Source organism: Heliconius melpomene, chromosome 4 (genome assembly GCF_056956725.1).
Source record: "Heliconius melpomene rosina isolate 202511_hmr_F chromosome 4, ASM5695672v1, whole genome shotgun sequence".
Classification (NCBI taxonomy): Eukaryota; Metazoa; Arthropoda; class Insecta; order Lepidoptera; family Nymphalidae; genus Heliconius; species Heliconius melpomene.
Genome location: NC_140392.1, coordinates 7,100,262 through 7,120,346, shown reverse-complemented (window position 1 = coordinate 7,120,346; position 20,085 = coordinate 7,100,262). Strand labels below are relative to the sequence as shown.

At 31.7% G+C, this 20,085-nt stretch overlaps 2 protein-coding genes across 4 annotated transcripts; one reads left to right on the top strand and one right to left on the bottom strand.

Annotated features, from left to right (window-relative positions):
- Positions 1-374: 374 nt before the first annotated feature.
- Positions 375-12,581, top strand: LOC146539591 (ubiquitin-conjugating enzyme E2 Q2). Its single transcript, XM_085185144.1, has 8 exons — positions 375-655; positions 4,539-4,655; positions 5,804-5,904; positions 8,698-8,833; positions 9,747-9,918; positions 10,763-10,954; positions 11,489-11,716; positions 12,170-12,581. Exons 1-8 carry the CDS (start codon positions 494-496, stop codon positions 12,199-12,201), a joined length of 1,140 nt encoding a protein of 379 aa, XP_085041270.1. The 5' UTR covers positions 375-493; the 3' UTR covers positions 12,202-12,581.
- Positions 11,476-18,558, bottom strand: LOC146539590 (glutathione S-transferase 1-like). Of its 3 annotated transcripts, none has more exons than XM_085185145.1 (6): positions 18,410-18,558; positions 18,057-18,210; positions 17,916-17,974; positions 14,432-14,579; positions 13,793-13,986; positions 11,476-13,403 (listed from the first exon to the last, which is right to left on the bottom strand). In XM_085185145.1, exons 1-6 carry the CDS (start codon positions 18,478-18,480, stop codon positions 13,259-13,261), a joined length of 771 nt encoding a protein of 256 aa, XP_085041271.1. In that variant the 5' UTR covers positions 18,481-18,558; the 3' UTR covers positions 11,476-13,258. The 3 variants fall into 3 exon arrangements, with proteins under 3 accessions (XP_085041271.1, XP_085041272.1, XP_085041273.1); XM_085185146.1 differs by having other exon boundaries at positions 18,057-18,165; positions 18,410-18,555; XM_085185147.1 differs by lacking the exon at positions 18,410-18,558 and having other exon boundaries at positions 18,057-18,385.
- Positions 18,559-20,085: the final 1,527 nt, after the last annotated feature.

The following is a 20,085-nucleotide window of genomic DNA, read 5'->3' as shown; positions in this document are numbered from 1 at the left end:
AAATTGTAAAATAAGTTAAAATACATTAATCAATTATATTTTGTTTCTTAAGAAACAACCTAGCACAAAAAATATATGTATATAAAAAACGATAAGCAAGAAAAGCCGTTTCTAATAATTCATAAATTTAGGAAACTAATATACTTAATGTAGTTTTATTAAGAATTGAAATAGTCCACTAATTATTATACTAAACGAAATATTATTTTTATCTATGTAATTATGTATTATATATGTAAATAGATATTTATATTTAATAATTCTTATGTATCTATTTATTTAAATCCAGATATGAATATGAGCACATGTCTATAAAGTGAGAAAGACGATGTTATTTATATGAACGCCCTCTATCGTCGATATTTCATATTTGTAGTTGTCCGCCATTGCGTTCCGCCATTTTGCTTGATCGGGAGTGAACGTAAATGTATTTCTATGTATTCTAATGTGGCAAATAGTTATTTAGTTTAAAAATTAGTGTTTCAATACACTAATGGCTTGCTTAAATACACTTAAGTTAGAAATAAAGACTTTAGAACAAGTGTTTCCAAAAAACCATGAACGCTTTCAGATAATGTCAGCTAGTGTCGACGAACTGACCTGCAGATTCGTTGGCAAAAATGGAAAGAAATACGAAATCCACGCAAATATCACTGTAAGTAGATTGTTCTATTGTTTAGCTTTTAAGAAATATAAAAATTCCGTACTCAAATTAATGATGGTTCGTATTGATTATCGTTAGTTCGGACAAAGGGTCGTGTTTATGAGGGCAGGGCTGTCAACAAAAGGTTTACGGAAGTGATTATTTTCCTTGTGAAATTGCTGATATCGCGTGTTTTGTCACACGAAAGTGTGAAAACCGCTTCGATTGTTTATTTACGTAAAATAATTGTAAACGTTTTCGCTATGTGCGCAGGTTTTTCATCTTAGTATGACGTTTCTTTCTAAATGATTTTACGGGTCCATGACGAATCATCGTATCGATTATTTAAGTTTCAGTGGTCTATTCAGTGTGCGAGATTTTACAGCTACATTTATTGAGGGTAATGTCTGTTTTGCTTAAATAACGGTATAGATGCGCGATTTTAGGACAAAGGCTGTTAGTCATGCTGGCTACCTGCTTTTTGTGGTACCTGATGTAAAGACTTCAAGTTTAAGCATAATAAGTAAAACTTTTTTTTCTCATTTTTTTTAATAACAATATAAAATATCTCGAACAGCATTGTGGTGACAATGTTTATAGTTAAAACACCATAGAATAAAAATTTGTGTCATTTTGATACTTTAAATTTCATAAATAACACTCAAACTTATTTCTACTTCTATATTATAGTAAGCAAAAAAAAAAAATAAGATGTGATATTGTCAATATATTTACATACTTTTTTGTGGTTTCCTATCATTTGTGTGGCCGAGACAATATGAAACTAGATACTATTTGTATACAATAATGACACACCACTCCACATAATGCATATAATGTAAATATCATTAATTAAAAGATATTTTGAGGCTGACATTGTAAGCTGGTACAGCATATGAATAAATGTGATGGTGGTGTATTATGATATTTCTACTCAGGAAACTGATTATATTTAAATTGTTTACAGTTCTTAACTCTGTTAGAAAAAAAAATTGTGAATTTACTTTGATATGCTGGAAAAATCATGAAGCATTATAGCTTCAGTTTCAAAAGGATACAATATAAGATACAATATTTATAATTTTAATAAAAAAGATATCAAATGTTTTTTTATATGTACTATAGTATAGTATAATCACTTTAAAGATTGAAAATTGTGCTCATTGAAAATTATATTCTAAATATTTTTTTGGTTACTTTTGCTACGCAGGATTGGAATTGGAATGGATTAGAATGAGATTGGAATGCAATGGAATAGATTGGAAAGTGTGAAACTGTTTTTTTTTATTATTAAAAAAATAAAAATAAACCAATTTAATTGCTATTGTTTAGATGCTTATTATAAAAACTATACTATTATTGACACAACTATAATAATATAAAGATGGTGGAAATAAATTCATATTTTATCTATGATTTAATGCTAAATCAATTTCTAGTGTTCATATACAATTTTTGCTAGTAGAATTTCCTGATTTTTATGTTAATCATTAAAAAAAATCAGGTTGCCATTCTAGTCTATCAGTATTATTATGTTTAGACCAAGTTTTTTAGTAGTTTGCAATGGTATATTGAATATAAAGTAGTTATAAAAAAATTAAACACTGTCAAATATTTTTTTCATTTATATCTTTAGCTAGGTATTCAGAGGGAACATAGTGTTGACACACTGCATGCCACTTTCTGCCAAATTTTGAGATAGAAATCAAACCCACAACAATTGTGTTTGTAGTTAGATGCTATCCCACATTAGCAAAAAGATTTCATGCAAGGAATATTGATTATAGTAACATAATATATTTATGGTTAAAGAGTTTATTTAATTCTCAAAAGAAATTACATTTCACTTAAAGAGAAATACAGGGTAATGTGAGCGTCGGAATCAGCAAAACATGGTAAATAACATAAAGAAAACAATAGGGGTATACGGAGATAATTTATACTTATTTGACCATGACCGTTTACAATGAAGTTAGGTTTACCCACATTTGAAGAAGTCATAACACAGGGTCGGATTCTATTTTATTTTTATAAATTGTTCCTTTAATTTTGTTTTAAAATTATAAAATATAATATTTGTTAACTTAATTAATTATTTACTTTTATATAAGAAGGGAATTATAAGTAAGTTTTAAAATTAAGAATTATATAATTATAAGGAAATATATTTTGATGTTATTTTTATAAGGGAATGATTGAGTGAAGTACGCTTCACAACTCTTAACAATATGGCACGAGAAAACATATTATATTGATTAACAATGTTTCTAGGTATTTCATTTTCTGTGTAAATAATATTTAATATGCTTTTGATCCTCTTTATTACACCTGTTTGTCTGGTTCTTTGATTACATTTATATATATTTAACATAATATCTTGCTAATACAAATACATATTAATTCCTAGCTATTGTAGTAGTAAACATGTCAACATATCTATTCTACAGTACTCATTGTAAAGCAAGTGGGTCAAGTGAATCTGCTCCTGACATCTTTCTCCCCACATCCAGGCCACTCTTTGTACGCTGCACTGACACTAAAAGAATATAATTGGACAGTACAAGACCTGAGTTTTTAAACCCCTTTTCTCTGTACGGACACTTGGAATATTTTATTTATGTATAATTTTCTTACTTCACGTCGGATCTCTTAGCGCTGTGTTAATGAAAGGGTGACATGTTATATTCAACTTTTTGTCTTTGTGAATGTGGAATGAATTTGATTTCTGATGTTTGCTTATGTAAATTAACACTCTAGAGTCTAGACTGTTCCATCGTAATTGACATAATAGTGTTTGTCTTGTTTGATTTAACTAATGTATTAATATATAATTTGAATATTATATTTAATTGTGATATTTTATTGTATTTATTTCCCTACATTAATAAGGCAAAGTGCAATGTGGAATGAGTGTCAAGTGTCAGCCCTAGGTGCCATGAAGCTGGTAATATAATATGTGTATGATAGAAATATTTAGCAAATTGAACACTCACCTTATGGTTTAATTGTTATTTGATATTGTAAATATAACAAATTTTTTTTCATTATTGTTTTTATTATATAAAGACGTAAGCAATAGAATCCTACATTTGAACAGTTGTGCTTACATAAAACTATAATGTACATGTACTTTTATTCATTTATTAATGTGAAAAAGCCGATTGAAAGTATAGAAGTCCTATACAATTCACATCCTATTTTATATTATTATTTATCATGAAACAATTATGTCTATATTATGTCACTATGCAGTTAAGACTTTTTGACTAACTGGCGCAATATTTAATATGATAGTCATGGGTTCAAATCCATTGCCATTCTATGTAGCAGCATAATGCATCATATCAGTAATAGTAAGTACTGTAACTCAACACCAATGAGCAAAGCTTGGCTTATTCTTACTATTCTACTTTTGCATATTGGTATCAAATTCTAAATATTTTCTAGTGTTGTTAAACAACGGTCCATAACAATCCAAACATGGCCCTGTGTGGGCTTGAATTAGAAATGGTGTTAGCATATTTTTTTTCTTGGTATGTCTCAATGTATAATAGATGCTAATGTTGAAACAAATTTAATTACAAATTTTATATCATGTAGGTATTTGATTTTGAATTTGTAAAATATGTTAATTGAATTGTTAGCACCGTGTTAAAAAAAGGTAATTAATATATATATGTATAATTTTACTACAATGTATATTTTACGTTAAATAATAAAGAGAAAGAGAGGTCAGTCGTGGTGGGGCACAAGCTTGTGACTGTAAACGCGACAGGTTGTGGATTCAATTCCCACCAGAAGAAATTTAATATTGAATATTATTATTCTTTAGTAAATCTAAAAAAAATAAATGTACTATAGATAAATATTTTTAAATGGCATCCATTTTTTACAGGAGACGTACCCCAACACGCCTCCAGTGTGGTTTGCTGATAGCGAGGATCCCATTGTAACAAATGCGGTGCAGATTCTCACCAATACACAAGGGAGGGACAATCATGTTATAAATCAGGTAATTATAAATTAAAAATAAAAAAAAAAAAAAAAATCAAAATAAAAATCTGTATCTAAATTAGAAATTTAATTGTATCTTCTTTGTGCAATAAAGTGTTTATGATTTGATTTGATTTGATTATAATTGTTAATTTTAATTTTTAAAAGAGGACAGCAGAGACCAGTCGTGTCGTAGGGGCACAAAGCGTGACTGTAAACGTGACTGGTTGTGGGTTTCATCCCCACTCGAAGATATTAAATACTTATTTAAATTTAGTGTCGAGGCAAAGCGCGGCGTTGAGTTCCTCCGCTCATCACACAATTACTATAGATTTCGGCGGAAAATGGGGAACGGAATGTGTGAACACTAGATACGCTCTGCCTACCCTACTGTATGCGGGATACAGTGTGAAACTGTTTTTAATTTATGAAAAAGAAAAATTCTAAATGCACTTTTTTCTATGTTTATATTGTATTCGTCGCCGTAGCAGTATTGGATGTATTGTACGTCAACAGTCAGTCGATGGTTATGTTTATAATATGCAGGAGTTGGGATAAAATTGGGATAAGATCATAATTAACTTTTCTATTATATTGTGATTATAAAATATATTGGAATTAAAAAAATCTACTAATTATTGTCAAAATTAGGCCAACACTTTTTTAAATTAAAGTAAAATATAGAAATGCATATATAATATATGTATATAGCTGGTAATAAAATTCCCTAGTTCAGATTGAAAACTGTAATCGTTGTGGTGAATCGTCGAAGCAGAGATCGATATTATGACGTTTTTGAACTCAAATATCTCGATTGCTACGAAACTTTTCCTATTACATATTAAGTATGGCAAATCCAATAAATTGCATACGTTTCCTTTAATAGTAAATATTTCAGCAAATACATTTCAATCGCAATGCAAAAATAGAACAAACAGTAACAACATATTACTTTTAATGGGAAACGGAGTGTTTTAACACTAAATTCCCTCTGCCTACCTTGCTTTATGCAGGATACGGCGCGATGATGCTAAAAATATCACTTGCATATACTGCATTTTAAACTATACAATAGAAATAGAAACTGTACAATTTTTCTCTATACAAAAGTTTCAAAGACATTATCGTATTGTAGATTAATAAAAAAAAATTACACATCCGTATCAGGTGGGTATACTGTTGAGGGAGCTGTGCAAACTACATGGTGTTCCCGAACCACCAGATTTGGACTCGTTATCACTACCCCTACACCCTGTACCGCAGCTAAGGTGAGTTTTATCAATTTTTAACTAACCTACATGTAAGAAAAAGGGTTATCAATTTGACTGCATTTTTTAAAATTATTCTTGTTACCTCAGAACTTCTGACTGGATGAACCGAATTTAAAGATTCTTTTTTTTATTTGAAAAATAATTTGGGTAGTTTGATGAAAGTTCTGATTATGGGATCCGGTCAAAATTTAAGTAATCGGTTTTCTTTTTGTTAAAAATTATAATTATTTTCATAGTATTTATAATAGATACATACCTACTGATGAATATATGTATTAAGGAACACTTTTTTCATTTGTCTACTATGAATGCTCTATAATATAGTCCTGGTCCTTTATAAGAGATAGAGAACTGACCATATTATATTCATCACACTAAACACTAGGATCTCTTCGGTTACCATGTTATTCCTATAGGGAACTTGAAGCTAGCACGGATATGTCAGCCATACTTTTTTGCAACTTTAATATTTTACTATATTTTCTTTCTAGAATTTCAAACGGCTTAATTGATGTATATAGATTACTTATTTGATTGACTGATGATTAAGTAAAAGATTCGTCATATATCAAGAATTCAATTCAATTCAAGTAAAAGATTTCTGTTCGAGTTCAGATAATTGTCATAAATAAAAAATGACATATAATGTCTTTTATCTGCATCCAAATATAAATAATATAACATACAACATTCAATATTTTATCACACATACCTACACATATTAGAATATACAAATTTAAATCAATTTACTTTATTATTAATTTTAAATATAATAATTTTGATAGTGTGTAATAAATATTTATTTTCTTAATGCTATTATTATTTACACACTCGTGGACTTTAAACATTGAAATAGATACCGTATTTATTTTAATAGATACTCATAAAGTCATAATGCTTTCACTCTATGACGTCATTGTTAAATGAATAGAAATTCCTTTTTATATGGCACCCCAGAGATCGTTTCAACGAAACGCCCCAATGCATTAGCATATTAGAATTTGAATGCAAATAAATGTAGATTGCTATAATTAAAAATGCCTCTTTTCTGCCAGTTTTTTTTTTTATGATATTAACATGTATAGATACTATAGGACCATAGTTCATGTATAAATTTGTGAAAATTTTACATAAAACATTCTTATTATTAAATAAAGAAGAAATTACATAAAGTCAACAGTCGATCGGCTACCATTGTTAAGCATTGATTAAATTTATTCTAAAATATCTACTTCTAAATATGTAATGTCACTTTTCATTGTAATAAATTTACTTTTGAATAAATTACAATGTCGTCAAGGCGCAATGAAACAAAATCTGTCTGTACAGAGGATAGTTTTAGGATAGTATTTTCATTTCTCCATATTATGTTGTAAGGGCGGCGTTGGGTTACGCCAATCAATATCGACAAATTGGTCGTAAATTGGATAGCAGAGTTTCTTAACTTAATACTAGATTCTGATTCTTAAGAAAGGTTTTTTTGTTTAATAATTTACTGTCTTTATAATAATAAATTTCATAATTAATAGATGATGAAATTTTTTCCATTGTTTCGCTATCTTTTCAAACGATTTCTTTTAAATAATTTCACAATGCAGCGTTTTGAGTGTCTAATGTTTATTTATAATGTATCGTGCACGCAGAAATGGATGTGTCATTCATAAATGGTGACAATGTTCTTCCTAGAACTGTTTTCGTTGTTTAATATTTTTTTTTCGATATATTTGTCTTAATACAGCATGTATTTTATGTAATTTTATTTTAATATATGTAATAAATTAACGTACGTGTTGTTTTGGAAGCATAATTCGTTTCTTTAGAAATTTACTTTTTTAAATATCTTGGAATAAAGTTAACAATCTATATCTATATCTATACTTATAATAAAAAAATAGTAACGGCTCGGTGTCGGCACATGGAACATATAAATAATAATGCTATTGGTGGCATTTAATAACAAAAAACAATAATCATATTGTTTTTGTCTGCTTGTGCGTTGGTACACGCTAATCTCAGAAACGGCTTAACAGAGTTAATTTAAATTTTTACTATTGTATTTTGGCAAACTTCCCTTAACATTAAATGTTACTTTTATTTCAATCGGCTTATAAATAAAAAAGTTATACCATTTTAAAGAATAATGTTTGACAAAATTGCTATAAATTACTTCAATAAAACTATTGAATTGGCTGAAACTTTACTTTTCTGATATTATTTTTAATATGCGCAAGTATTGCAGATTAGTAAATAAATAATTATTTATGGGCGAAGCCGCGAGTCGTGGCTAATATGTCATCAGCGTGCGTCTGTATACGCGACAGGTTGTGGGTTCGATTCCCACTCGATGAAATAAAAAAAAAAATATATTATGTACGTTTCCTACTTCTGGTAACGAGGCAAAGCGCGACGTTGAGTTCAGTCACTCAAACGCTATGGCTCCAGAATTAGCCGGAAAGTGGAGAACGGAAACCTTTTAATGAAAGCGGAGTGTCTCCACACTGGGTTCCCTCTGCTTATGCTGCTATATATATTAACGGAATTGTATAAGTTGTGTAATTATGCAAAAGCATAGTACTTTTGTAAATATATGTATGTTGTATTGTGAATATTTTACATATGTTTAAGTACAACCAGATATTATACAAATAAAATTAACGCACCTGTTTATATAATATAAAGAATTATTTATAAAAAAAGATTTTAAAGAATAAATTGTTATAAAAGCCATAAAAATATGTTATTTTCATTTATAAATATTTTTATTTTAAAAATTAAACCCCAACATTCCAGAGTACCAAGCGTAACGTCAAACGGTGCCGAGTCCGGCACGGAAGAGGACGAGGAGATGGCAGCAGAGGAGGACGAATCTGAGGGAGAAGATGACTTGCCATTGGAGATGGTTGATGATGCTGGACGTAGCAACAAGGTGGTTTAGTTATATTTGTTTTTTTGGTTATTTTTTTAGCATTTGTTTTGTTGTATTAGAGGGGAAAATGGTGGTAAGATACTCTGTTCCTCACTTCATGTTTATAATTTAAAATATCATTTTATTTGATAAATATTTAATGACTCTGTGTCAATTTTCAAATAAATATTTGTAGAATTAGATGGATCACTTATGATTTTTTTTAATATTCTTCCTTTTTTGTAGTTGTACTCTTCAATAGAGTGTCGCTCACAGTCTTCAGTTAAAAATCTAAAATAGATGAAACTTGTATAGTGATAAAACACGAACAGAAGTAGTAAATTTTTTCTTTCATTACCTGTCAATAATGACACTTGAAACACATCTGATTTAAACACAAGTTTTGGCCATTTGCCTTGATATTTCACTCAATTTTTTTTATTTTACTATATTTTTTTAAGTTAAGTTCAATCACACTATACGCAGTATGTTAAAATTGGTTGGTAAGTTAACCCTGCCTACCAAGCTATCTAAGAGAAAGCCTGTAGCCACATTTTTAATCATTAGATAATTTTTAATCTTTACATAATAAAATAAAATCGCTTTCCAAGGAGTGTTTGTTAGCTTTAATCCTTCAAATTGCCTTACCGATTTAAATGCAGTTTTTATTAATAGACAATAATTCAAGAAGAATGTTTATATTATAATATATGCATATTATATTATTGGAGACAAAGCGACGAAGCTGCTGCACGGTCGACGGATCGTGGACGCCTTGAAGTTAGCTCTAGATGGCTGCGCAGATTTGATCTTTATACAATGCGCAAAAATTCAGAAAGCCTAACTTCAAGGTGGCCGCTACTCATTGACCGTATTGTTTTATATAAGAAATTTGACATCTTATCTTATTATTTTATATCTGATTTACATTCAGGACGACATGGAAACAGAGCACCTAGCGACACTAGAACGGCTCAGACAGAACCAACGGCAGGACTACCTGTCGGGTAGCGTCTCAGGTTCTCTGCAAGCCACTGACCGTCTCATGAAGGAGCTTCGTGATATATACCGCTCACATTCGTTTAAAAATAATATGTATTCCATAGGTGAGTGATTGGACTGATTGACACTTTTTCCTGTATATAGTAGTCAGACGACAGTTAGTGTCTAGACACTTTGTTTTTTGCTTTCTGCCATGTTTTGAAGCTGGCAAATTATATTCTTATATATGTTACATATGTTTTAAAATTAAGCAAGTCTAACATATATTGAATTATTAGTTGAAGGTAAATTGGTGTAATATAATATTACATTCATTTACTAGCGTTTTAATTGAAATTATTCAAATATAGTCATTAGGTACCTGTGGTAGGGATATAACCCAAAACCATGGCATTTACAATCAGATGATGCTTCATCTCAACTATTCCAATGTATTCTGTATTTTAAATTCAATTTATTTATCATTAATTTAACGTTTTATTTTTGTATGTTAAATAAGGAAATTAAGACAAAATTTATTTATGTTTCTAAATGTTTTACTTTCCTTAGTGTGTAAATAACACTGAATTTTCTAAAAATCTATATATATAAAATCGAAAGGTTACTCACTCATCACGAAATCTCAGAAACTACATGTGCAAGGAACCTCAAATTTTGCATAGGAGTTATAAATAGGACGTAGGTGCTCGCTAAGACGGAAATTTGCAATATTCGACTTCTAAGGGGTTGTTTTTAGGGTTGAAAGTTTGTATAAAACTTCGTTACTACAAATGCTAGGAGTCTCAAATTTTACATGGACGTCACTTATAGGACGTAGGTACTCATGGAGACAGAAATTAATAATAAAGTAGTTCACGCAGGCGAAGCCGCGGGCGGGCCGCTAGTATCTTATATTAATAAAATTTATACAGCCCTTATTAAGAAAATAAACGCATCTTTTTTTTTCAGAATTAGTAAACGATTCACTCTACGAGTGGAACATAACGCTGCGGTCCGTAGACCCCGATAGTCCATTACACAATGACCTGCTCTTGCTGAAAGAGAAGGAAGGCAAAGATTCAATTCTCCTAAACATTATGTTTAAAGAAACGTATCCATTTGAGCCGCCATTTGTACGTGTTGTATATCCTATTATATCAGGTAATTTGCTTTATTTGTATCTAATTTGATTATCTTTCTTTTCTATTGATACTGTTAATTCTACTGTTGCAAGTTTCGTGGTGTTTTATAGTTATGTTAAGTAAGCAGATTGTAAATTATTGTGAAATTATTATGTTAAGGCTTTCGTTCCTTTATTTATAAAACAAAAAATATTTCTAATTTTGATGATTTTGAATACGCAAAGTTCAGAAAGTTTAACTAACTGTCCGCCCAAGCACAACTCGTCGACCCTGCTGTAAACTTATTTTTTTTCTTTATTCGGAACTAATATATAAAAATAGTATCTGACGCTACTCTGGCACAGGTTTGTTTTATTTGAAGTTATACTAACTTATAATATAAAAACTGCATTGTTGAGTCAGGAAGAAAATATTTTTTCCCTAAGTGAATAATATGCAATAGTTCAGAAAACCTTACTTAAAGGTGATCAATACTGTATTCTTACAAGTAAATATATTGTACTGATTTGATTTAAACTCTAATTACATTCATATAAAACTTATCATATTCCAGGTGGCTATGTCCTAGTAGGCGGTGCAATATGTATGGAGCTCCTAACGAAACAAGGCTGGTCGTCGGCCTACACAGTGGAAGCAGTCATTATGCAGATAGCAGCAACGCTAGTGAAGGGCAAAGCGCGTATACAGTTCGGCGCAACCAAAGTGGTGTCCCAGTCGCAGTACAGCCTAGCACGCGCCCAGCAAAGCTTCAAGTGTTTAGTGCAAATACACGAGAAGAATGGTTGGTTTTTTGCTTATGTTTCTATTTATGCTTTGATTTTATGCCATATTTTTTATATAGCAGGGTAGGCAGTGGACCAAGTGCTAGGTACAGTCCGTTGTTCTCGTTCTGTGCAATTTTCGAGACACTGCCTGTTGAGAGGTGGGAAATTAAAAAAAAATGGAGGGAGAGCTGAATTAAAATTAATAGCATAATTTTTATTGAAGTGTGACGTTGTTGGGGACCGCCACTCAACACTAACGCCTTACTTACCAGAATGGAAAATAAAAATAATTTAAGACTCGAGTGAGTGTCGAGTCCTCTATCGCGCTTTTAATCAGATACTGTCCCACCGCGCCATAATGGCGTCAAAGTGAATAAAAAATGAAATATAAAACTTAAATAAACTGAATTAGTTAGTACCTAGTGTAGTTTAAAACAAGTTATATGAATTAATTGCATTTAAACCAACAGGATGGTTCACACCGCCAAAGGAGGACGGCTAATCCAGCCGCTAAATTAAGACTAACGTGCAACAAACGTAACGCCCGAACGCCCAGCAAAGGAATAAAATAATAATCTTTAAACGTTTGAAAAGTGATAGAGAGATCTCTATGTAATTAATTCCATTGAAAAATGTGTGTGAGAGACTTGTTGTAAAATAAGTGTTATAAATGTTTTTGAGTGCGGGCGTTGGACTTATACAAGACTTATAGGGAATGTAAAAGTTTTTTTGTAATCATTCATTTCTCATAAAGTTATCGTATCGGCTATATAGATGATGGATAGCCCTAGACGTTACTTGGAGTGTAAAGTTTTTATTTTGAACTCTTTACATTTCACTTTAGTTATTGAAATAAATGAAAACCTGTGATTCGTAACGATATATTGTGTTTTGTTTACAACCTCGACTTCACGCTGTATCCCGTGTATGGCAGGATAGGTGGAGGGAACCTAGTGTTATAAAACTGCGTTCCCCACGCACTTCCCCAATTTGGAGATATTGAGACGCGCTTTGTCTTGTTACCGGAACAAGGTAATGAAAATGATGAATCTTTTGAAAGTGAGAATAGAACCCTTAACCGTCGCATTTATTAATAGACGCTATGCCACAATGGCCTTAGTGGTGTTTACTATTGTTTTTAATTATTATTCTGGGTTTAATTAATATAACATTGTATAGTATTATTTTAATGAAGTATAAATATAAATAGTTATAATGTAGCTGTTAATATGTTAATTTAAAAAAAAAAACAATATTCCTTTAATTATACAATTTTTAAAGCTTATATAAACAAATAAAAGTAGAAATTTTCAAAGTAAAACATTTTTATCTACTTATATCAACGGTCTCTATGTATAAATGGACATGTCAAAAGAAACAGTTTAGAGAATAAACGTTCATATTGCTCTTAAAAAATTTAATAAAATATATAAATACATACACTTATGTTTATATATTTATTTTTTAAGAGCTAAATGAATTTATTCCGTTCTTTACACTTTCTCTTTTGACATGTTAAACAGACATACATAAGGGACCATTGGTATATTGAAAATAGATCATAGTTTTGAGTTCTGACTCTCTTTATTATGTTTCATTAGTGCTTTCAAGCCGGACACATGGTATTCGGCTCCCGGCTGGTTGATTTTCCTGCAAATTTCTTGCCTATACATATTCTCATACCACTGTTTTAATTTCGGATACCTAAAACAATTAAGTTTAAAAAATATATAAATAAATGTGTATACACCTGATGATTAGTTTCGTATAACCCATATTCATTTAGTTGTTTAAAAACGAAATGTAAAGTTTTTGTAAAGATATTGAAGATATCTTTTTCTTGGTAAATATACATAAAAAATATGAATATTTTTAAATCTTGTACCTTTAAAAATACAGTTTTTATGCATATAAATATTGCATGTAAGATGTAATCAGACATTTTTTCACTATGTCATGGGTAAGTCTATAAAAATAACTTTATAAGGACTTTTTTATGCAACACTATAAAGAAGTAACAAAATACTAAATATTATTACATATAATTATTAATATTAAAACAATATCATAAAAAAACTAAACTAATTACTAACTGTTTTCCCTCAATAGGATGTAAGCCATGCAATGAAGATATTGTAGTGATAACACTGATATCAGCCAGCGTGATGACATCATCGGCCAAGAACAAAGTATCACACAGATATGCCTCTAGCATTCTGTACCCATCTTCTATATTACGTATCATGGATTTTGATAGTTCTGTCAGTTTGCCTCCGTATGTTGGTGCCTGTTTTAAAAATAGTTCTTGTAAACTATAAATTATTAGGTAACAAGGAAAGTGCAGCGCTGAGTTTCGTCGCTCTACACGATTTTTTAACAATTCCTTTTTGACTGCAAAAGCGCCGGCTGTGGGTTCGATCCCCACTCGGCTGAAAGATTATATTTAATTTATTTTTATTTCCCTGCACTGATAGACGAATCGCGACGTTGAGTTCCATTACTTAACACGCAAATGCCTGGAACGGTCGAACTCCAATGAAAGTGAGGAACTGAATGTCTTAACACTAGATTTTCGTTCCTGCCTACTATGCTGCATGTGGGATACAATATATGTGTGACAATGTATATATGATTTATATTGGAATTACATTCCACTAATCTAGTAAATTATAGAAGCAGTAAGTATATTACATAAAAATATATTAAGCAAAATTTAACTATTGAAAACTTACCATGACTGATCTGAGGCGAGGAAATAAGATACCAGTATCAAAAAATAATCTTTGATTTATTGTGGCCCTTTTTTGTTTGTCTGCCGGGTACAAGTGTGAATGTTCAGGTTTACCATATTTGTCTAATAAGTATAGCATGATGGCATGACTGAAAGAGTAAATTAACAAGATAAATTAATTAATTTTCTTTGATATAAATGGTTGTCATAGCTCAATGGAAGTGGCTAAAATGATGGTTGTGGTTTTGATTCCCATGTCGGAAAATGCTAGAAAGAATCTATTGTTGAGTTCTGAAAAAATTGGGCAGAGAGTTGGGGAATAGAGTTCCTTAACATTAATTAGGTTTAAGTTTCATCTGTCTAGCATGTTGTGCAGGACATAGTGTAGTGCTGTTTTTAAAAGCTTTTATTTAACTTGCAATGTATGTATGTGGGTTCGGGTGAAATCTTAGAGCTCAATTTTGAAGTAGATATCGTCAACCGATTGAGCTGAAATTTTGTATGCACGTTTACTTTGGATGACAATGCACGATAAAATATGTGACGTCATTCTAAATCTAATATGGCGGACCATGCAAGATGGCGGAATAGTTATTTTTAATGTACTTCTACAATATGGGTATCAAATGAAAGGGCTCGTTGAGAGCAACTCGTAAAATAATGTGATGTCATTCTAAATCCCATAAGGAGGATATTGAAGATAGCCGAGTATCTATTTGGTCTACTTCTACAATAAAGATATTAAATGAAATGGGTCGTTGACCGTAACTCTAAAAATAATGTGACGTTATACTAAATCCAATATGGCGGAACATCTAAGATGGCGGAATAGATATTATTTATGCAGTTCTGCAATATGGGTAACAAATGAAAGATCTTGCTGAGAACTATTAGAAAAATAATGTGACATCACTTGAAATCCAATAGAATCGACACGATTCAAGTTTTTTGTGATTTCATATAATGAAAGGTATGTTCGTACGATTGAGCTGAAATTTTGTATACACGATTGGTTTGGATGACAATGCACGATAAGGTTTGTGACTTCATTCTAAATACAATATGGCGGACCATCCAGGATGGCGGAATAGTTATATTTCATGAACTTCTATAATATGGGTATCAAATGAAAGGGCTTGTTGAGAGTAACTGGAAAAATAGTGTAACGTCATTCTGAATCCAATATGGCGAACCATCCAAAGTAACAGAATAGTTATTTTTGATGCACTTGTATATTACGGGTATCAAATGAAAGGGCTTCTTAGGAGCAACTTGAAAAATGATGTGACGTCATTCTAAATCTAATATGGGGGACCATCCAAGATGAACGAATAGTTATTATTATTGCAATTCTGCAATATGGATATCAAATGAAAGGGCTCATTGAGAGCAACTCGAAAAATAATCTAACGTCATTCTAAATCCAATATGGCGGACCATCCAAGATAGCCGAATAGGTAATTTTAGTCTACTTCTACAATATGGATATCTATTGAAAGGGCTCGTTGAGAGTAACTCGAAAAATGTGACGTTTTTCTAAATCCAATATGGCGCAACATCTAAAATGGCGGAATACTTATTATTTATACACATCTGCAATACGGGTATCAAATAAAAGGGCTTGCCGAGAATAATTAGAAAAATAAAATGACATCTAGTGTGAGAAACTTTCTTCCACCTGGCATTAATCCCGGCTAACGCCAGGGTCTGCCTTCCTACTCAACCTACTCCACTTTGCGCGGTCTTTTGCGTCCTCGGTGGTTAGACCATTGGCTCTCATATCCGGCATCACGACATCCAACCAGCGCTTCCTTGGGCGTCCAGGAGGTCTCACTCCAGGAACTGATATAGCAAGGCACTTGCTTCCGACATAGTTCTTAGACCGGCGCGTAACGTAGCCAAACCATCTCAGGCGGCGCTCTTGGAGCTTATCCGCTACGTCACGGACCCCAAGACTACCTCGAACGAATGTGTTGTGTATGCGGTCAGACCGCGTTACGCCGGACATCCACCTCAGCATCTTCATTTCCGTGACGTGAAGCTCCTGAGTGTGCCGAGATAGTGCTGGCCAACATTCGCTGCCGTATAAAAGAACGGGTCGTATGATGCTCTTGTATATCAGTCCCTTACGGCCCAGCAGCGGTCCCAGCTTGGCGGTTTTCTTCGGTCACAGACCACACCAGTGACCTCTCGCCATTTGGCCCAGGCAGCACTTATCCGGCCATGGACATCGTGATCGATACCTCCAGACTCGTGCATAATGAATCCTAGGTACCTGAACTTTTCTGACTTAACGGCTGGCTCAGGACCTATAAGGATCGTGCTCGAGTCCGGGCTCCCGCAGGCCATGTACTCGGTCTTCGACACATTCAGTTTAAGACCGCCGTTCTCAAGCGTACCCTTCCAGAGGTTCACTTTACGCTCCAGCGTCAGTCGGTTCTCGTCAATGAGTACTATGTCGTCGGCATACGTCATCAGCCATGGAGGCTGCACTACATTGAATAAGAACGGACTAAGAGTCGAGCCCTGGTGAACCCCCACTGTAATCGGGAAGGGTCTAGTGTCGCCAACAGCATTCCTAACCATAGAAGAGGAATCGTGGTACATGTCTCTAGTGTGAGAAACCTAGCCAGTGGTAACTAAAAAGTAAAAAATAAATTATAAGCAAAAAATCATTTTTAGAAAAAGCTTTTATTTAAATGCTCTAAAAAGAAGAAAATAAAATTTGTCTTTTAAATTTTAACTATCAACTCATAACCTCATTGTACACAATTTATATAATCATAAAAGCTTGTCGCGTTAATCAATATTTAATTAAATTGAAACTTTAAAAATTGAAACTTAGCAGATTTTACATAATTAAATTAGCACTAGTTTAGTTACACAAGTAAATCGCGCGACAAGCTTTTATGATCATATAAATTGTGTACAATGAGGTTATGAGTTGATAGTTAAAATTTAAAAGACAAATTTTATTTTCTTCTTTTTAGAGCATTTAAATAAAAGCTTTTTCTAAAAATGATTTTTTGCTTATAATTTATTTTTAGATATAGTTTTACAATTTGTGTTTCTATGTTCATGTAAAGACTTCACTTTGCTCACCTCAATTATAGTTTTGTAAATAAATATATTTATTATTTGTAAACATGGTAAATAACCATGTTTACAAATAATAACTAAGCCTAAAAGTAAAAAATGATACTAATTTACCAATTTAGGTGAGGTTAAAGGGAAAAACCAATGTTCATAAGCACTTTCATTCCTCAAAAATAACTATCTATCTTTTTTCATATCTTAAATATATTTCATATGTTAATAAGTAGTGATTTCACAACTAATGAAATTCTATGCATAGTTTGTTCGACATAGTGTTTTTTGCCATTTTTTATATTAATTATACAGAACAATTTTAACTGTACTTTTTATTTTGTATACTTTTTTTTAGATTATATAAATGACTTTAAACATTTTATATTTAAACTTACCTGTCTCCTAAACAAAATCCATCATCATCTATAAAAGGTATGGTTCTCATGGGGTTTTTCTAAAATTTTGAATTCCGATTATATATTTTTAACATTTTAAGTAGATATATAAAAATTGATAGATAATTAAATTATTTTTACTTTAGTCATTTCTGGAGTGTCCTGGTCTCTCATAACGGGATTGATATCGTGCCCTTCATATTCAATTCCAAGGATATGTAGTAACATCATTGTGGCTCGAGCCGGTGGACTGCCATTATTTTTATATAAGACGATCATAATGGAACACAATTCACTTACAAAATAATAAAATACAAATATAGCAACAATAATCAACAAGATTATATATTTAATTATTGATAAAGTAAAATGTAAACAACACACAGTCGTCAGCTAGAGTCCGTTTAAACTTTAAACATAAAACTTAATTCTGCATTTTAAAATTTACATTGTTATAAAAATAAACAACTTAAATATAAATATAGCTTTATTACTTTTTGACCTTTGATGTTTTACGATAAGACTTATATATTTTCAATATAATATTCCCGCATTTTTTATCCATTAAATTATTAATAATTATTTATATTTACGTAAGTGAGCAAAAAGTAAATGAATAATGACATTTATGTATAGATTGTCAAAATTTTAGTCATTATCATTAGACAGACACAAAATTAATATTGAAATTGCATTTTGAATGTTTAGGGTCAATCCGCACTATAGTGTTAGTGACAACATAAAGTTATGTATTCTGAAATTATGCGAATTGTTCAATCAGGAAAAAAAATATCAAAAGTAAGAATAATATTAAAATCAATTATACGCAGCCGTCGACAGCTGATTAAAGGGCGGCACGACTTAAAGGCCGTATATATACTGACAGAAGAAACAATGATAACATTAACTAGAATATTTTACCTTACCAGCTTCACACTGTATCCTGTACACAGTAGGGTAGGCGGAGGGAACCTCGTGTTAAGACACTCAGTTCCCCACTTTTCGTACTTCAATTGAATAGTATAAGGCAATTAATTAAAGAGGATTTGATGAGGTGACAACACGTAATGCCTCCAAAATTTGGCGGGAAATGGGGAACGGAGTATCTTAACATTGGGTTCCCTCTGCCTACTCTGCCAGCTTTTTTGACGGGGATTTAATTTCAATTTTAAATCCATATTAGCGCTCTGCTAATCACGATATTATAAATTATTAGAATAAAGCAGCATGACGCCGTTTTGGCATTAAATTAATCAGTTCATTGTAATCTGATTTACTTATACTCTCTTCCAATCCATCAGGTCTCGTCTGCGTGAAATGATTTATTGTTATACGGCACCCGAGTCCCGCCTCCCACGGCGTACTTGTCAACGGCATTCTTGTAAATAATATTATTTAGTATGAATACGATTAAAGGAGTCCTACTTACATTGAAATATTAATATATATTTTAACCCTTTAACCTATAAATTATGATCAATACAAATATAAATAAAGGATAATTCTTGGAAAATAGTAGGCAAAAGTCATTTAAGTAGTCATGTCATTTTGTCGCATTGAATAAAAAAACAAAAGTCCTTTTGTGATGTATCGCACACATCACAATATGCAAGGAACCTAGAGTTAAGACACTCCGTTCCCTATTTTCCACCGAATTCTGGAAGCATTGAGTGTTGAGTGGCGGTATTCAACGTCGCGCTTTGCCTCGACACTAGAGCGAAGAAATGAAAATATAAATTTAAATAAATATTTCATTTCCTCGGTTGAGGTTCGAACCCACAACCAGTCACACTTGTGCCATAGCGCCACTACTGGCCTCACGTATTGAAAACAAAAACACCTACGTGCAAAAATTTAATAGGTGTTTGTGATAAAGAATTAATGCACTATTCCTTCTAACCTTTTATTATATTCTTTTCTCATAGATTATGATGGCCTTTAGATTTAGATATTCTTAATTTCTTATTATGCTAGATTAATAAAAGCTAATGTTTGAAATATAATATTAATAATCAGCTTCACGCTGTATCCCGCACACAGCAGGGTAGGCAGAGGGAACCCAGTGTTAAGACACTCCATTCCCCACTTTTTGCCGAATTCTGGAGGCATTGCGTTGCGCTTTGCCTTGACACCAGTGCGAAGAAATGGAATAAACGTAAATAAAAATAAT

Bases quoted from the DNA above. Each gene is read 5' to 3' on its own strand.
- LOC146539590 (XM_085185145.1), bottom strand. From the start codon at position 18,480: ATGGATAAAAAATGCGGGAATATTATATTGAAAATATATAAGTCTTAT. The intron at 17,975-18,056 runs GTAAAAATAATT...TCAAAATTTTAG, and splicing joins ACACTCCAGAAATGACTAAA to AAAAACCCCATGAGAACCAT. The intron at 13,987-14,431 runs GTAAGTTTTCAA...TTTTTAAAACAG, and splicing joins CTCGCCTCAGATCAGTCATG to GCACCAACATACGGAGGCAA.
- LOC146539591 (XM_085185144.1), top strand. From the start codon at position 494: ATGGCTTGCTTAAATACACTTAAGTTAGAAATAAAGACTTTAGAACAA. The intron at 656-4,538 runs GTAAGTAGATTG...CATTTTTTACAG, and splicing joins AAATCCACGCAAATATCACT to GAGACGTACCCCAACACGCC. The intron at 11,717-12,169 runs GTTGGTTTTTTG...TTAAACCAACAG, and splicing joins GCAAATACACGAGAAGAATG to GATGGTTCACACCGCCAAAG.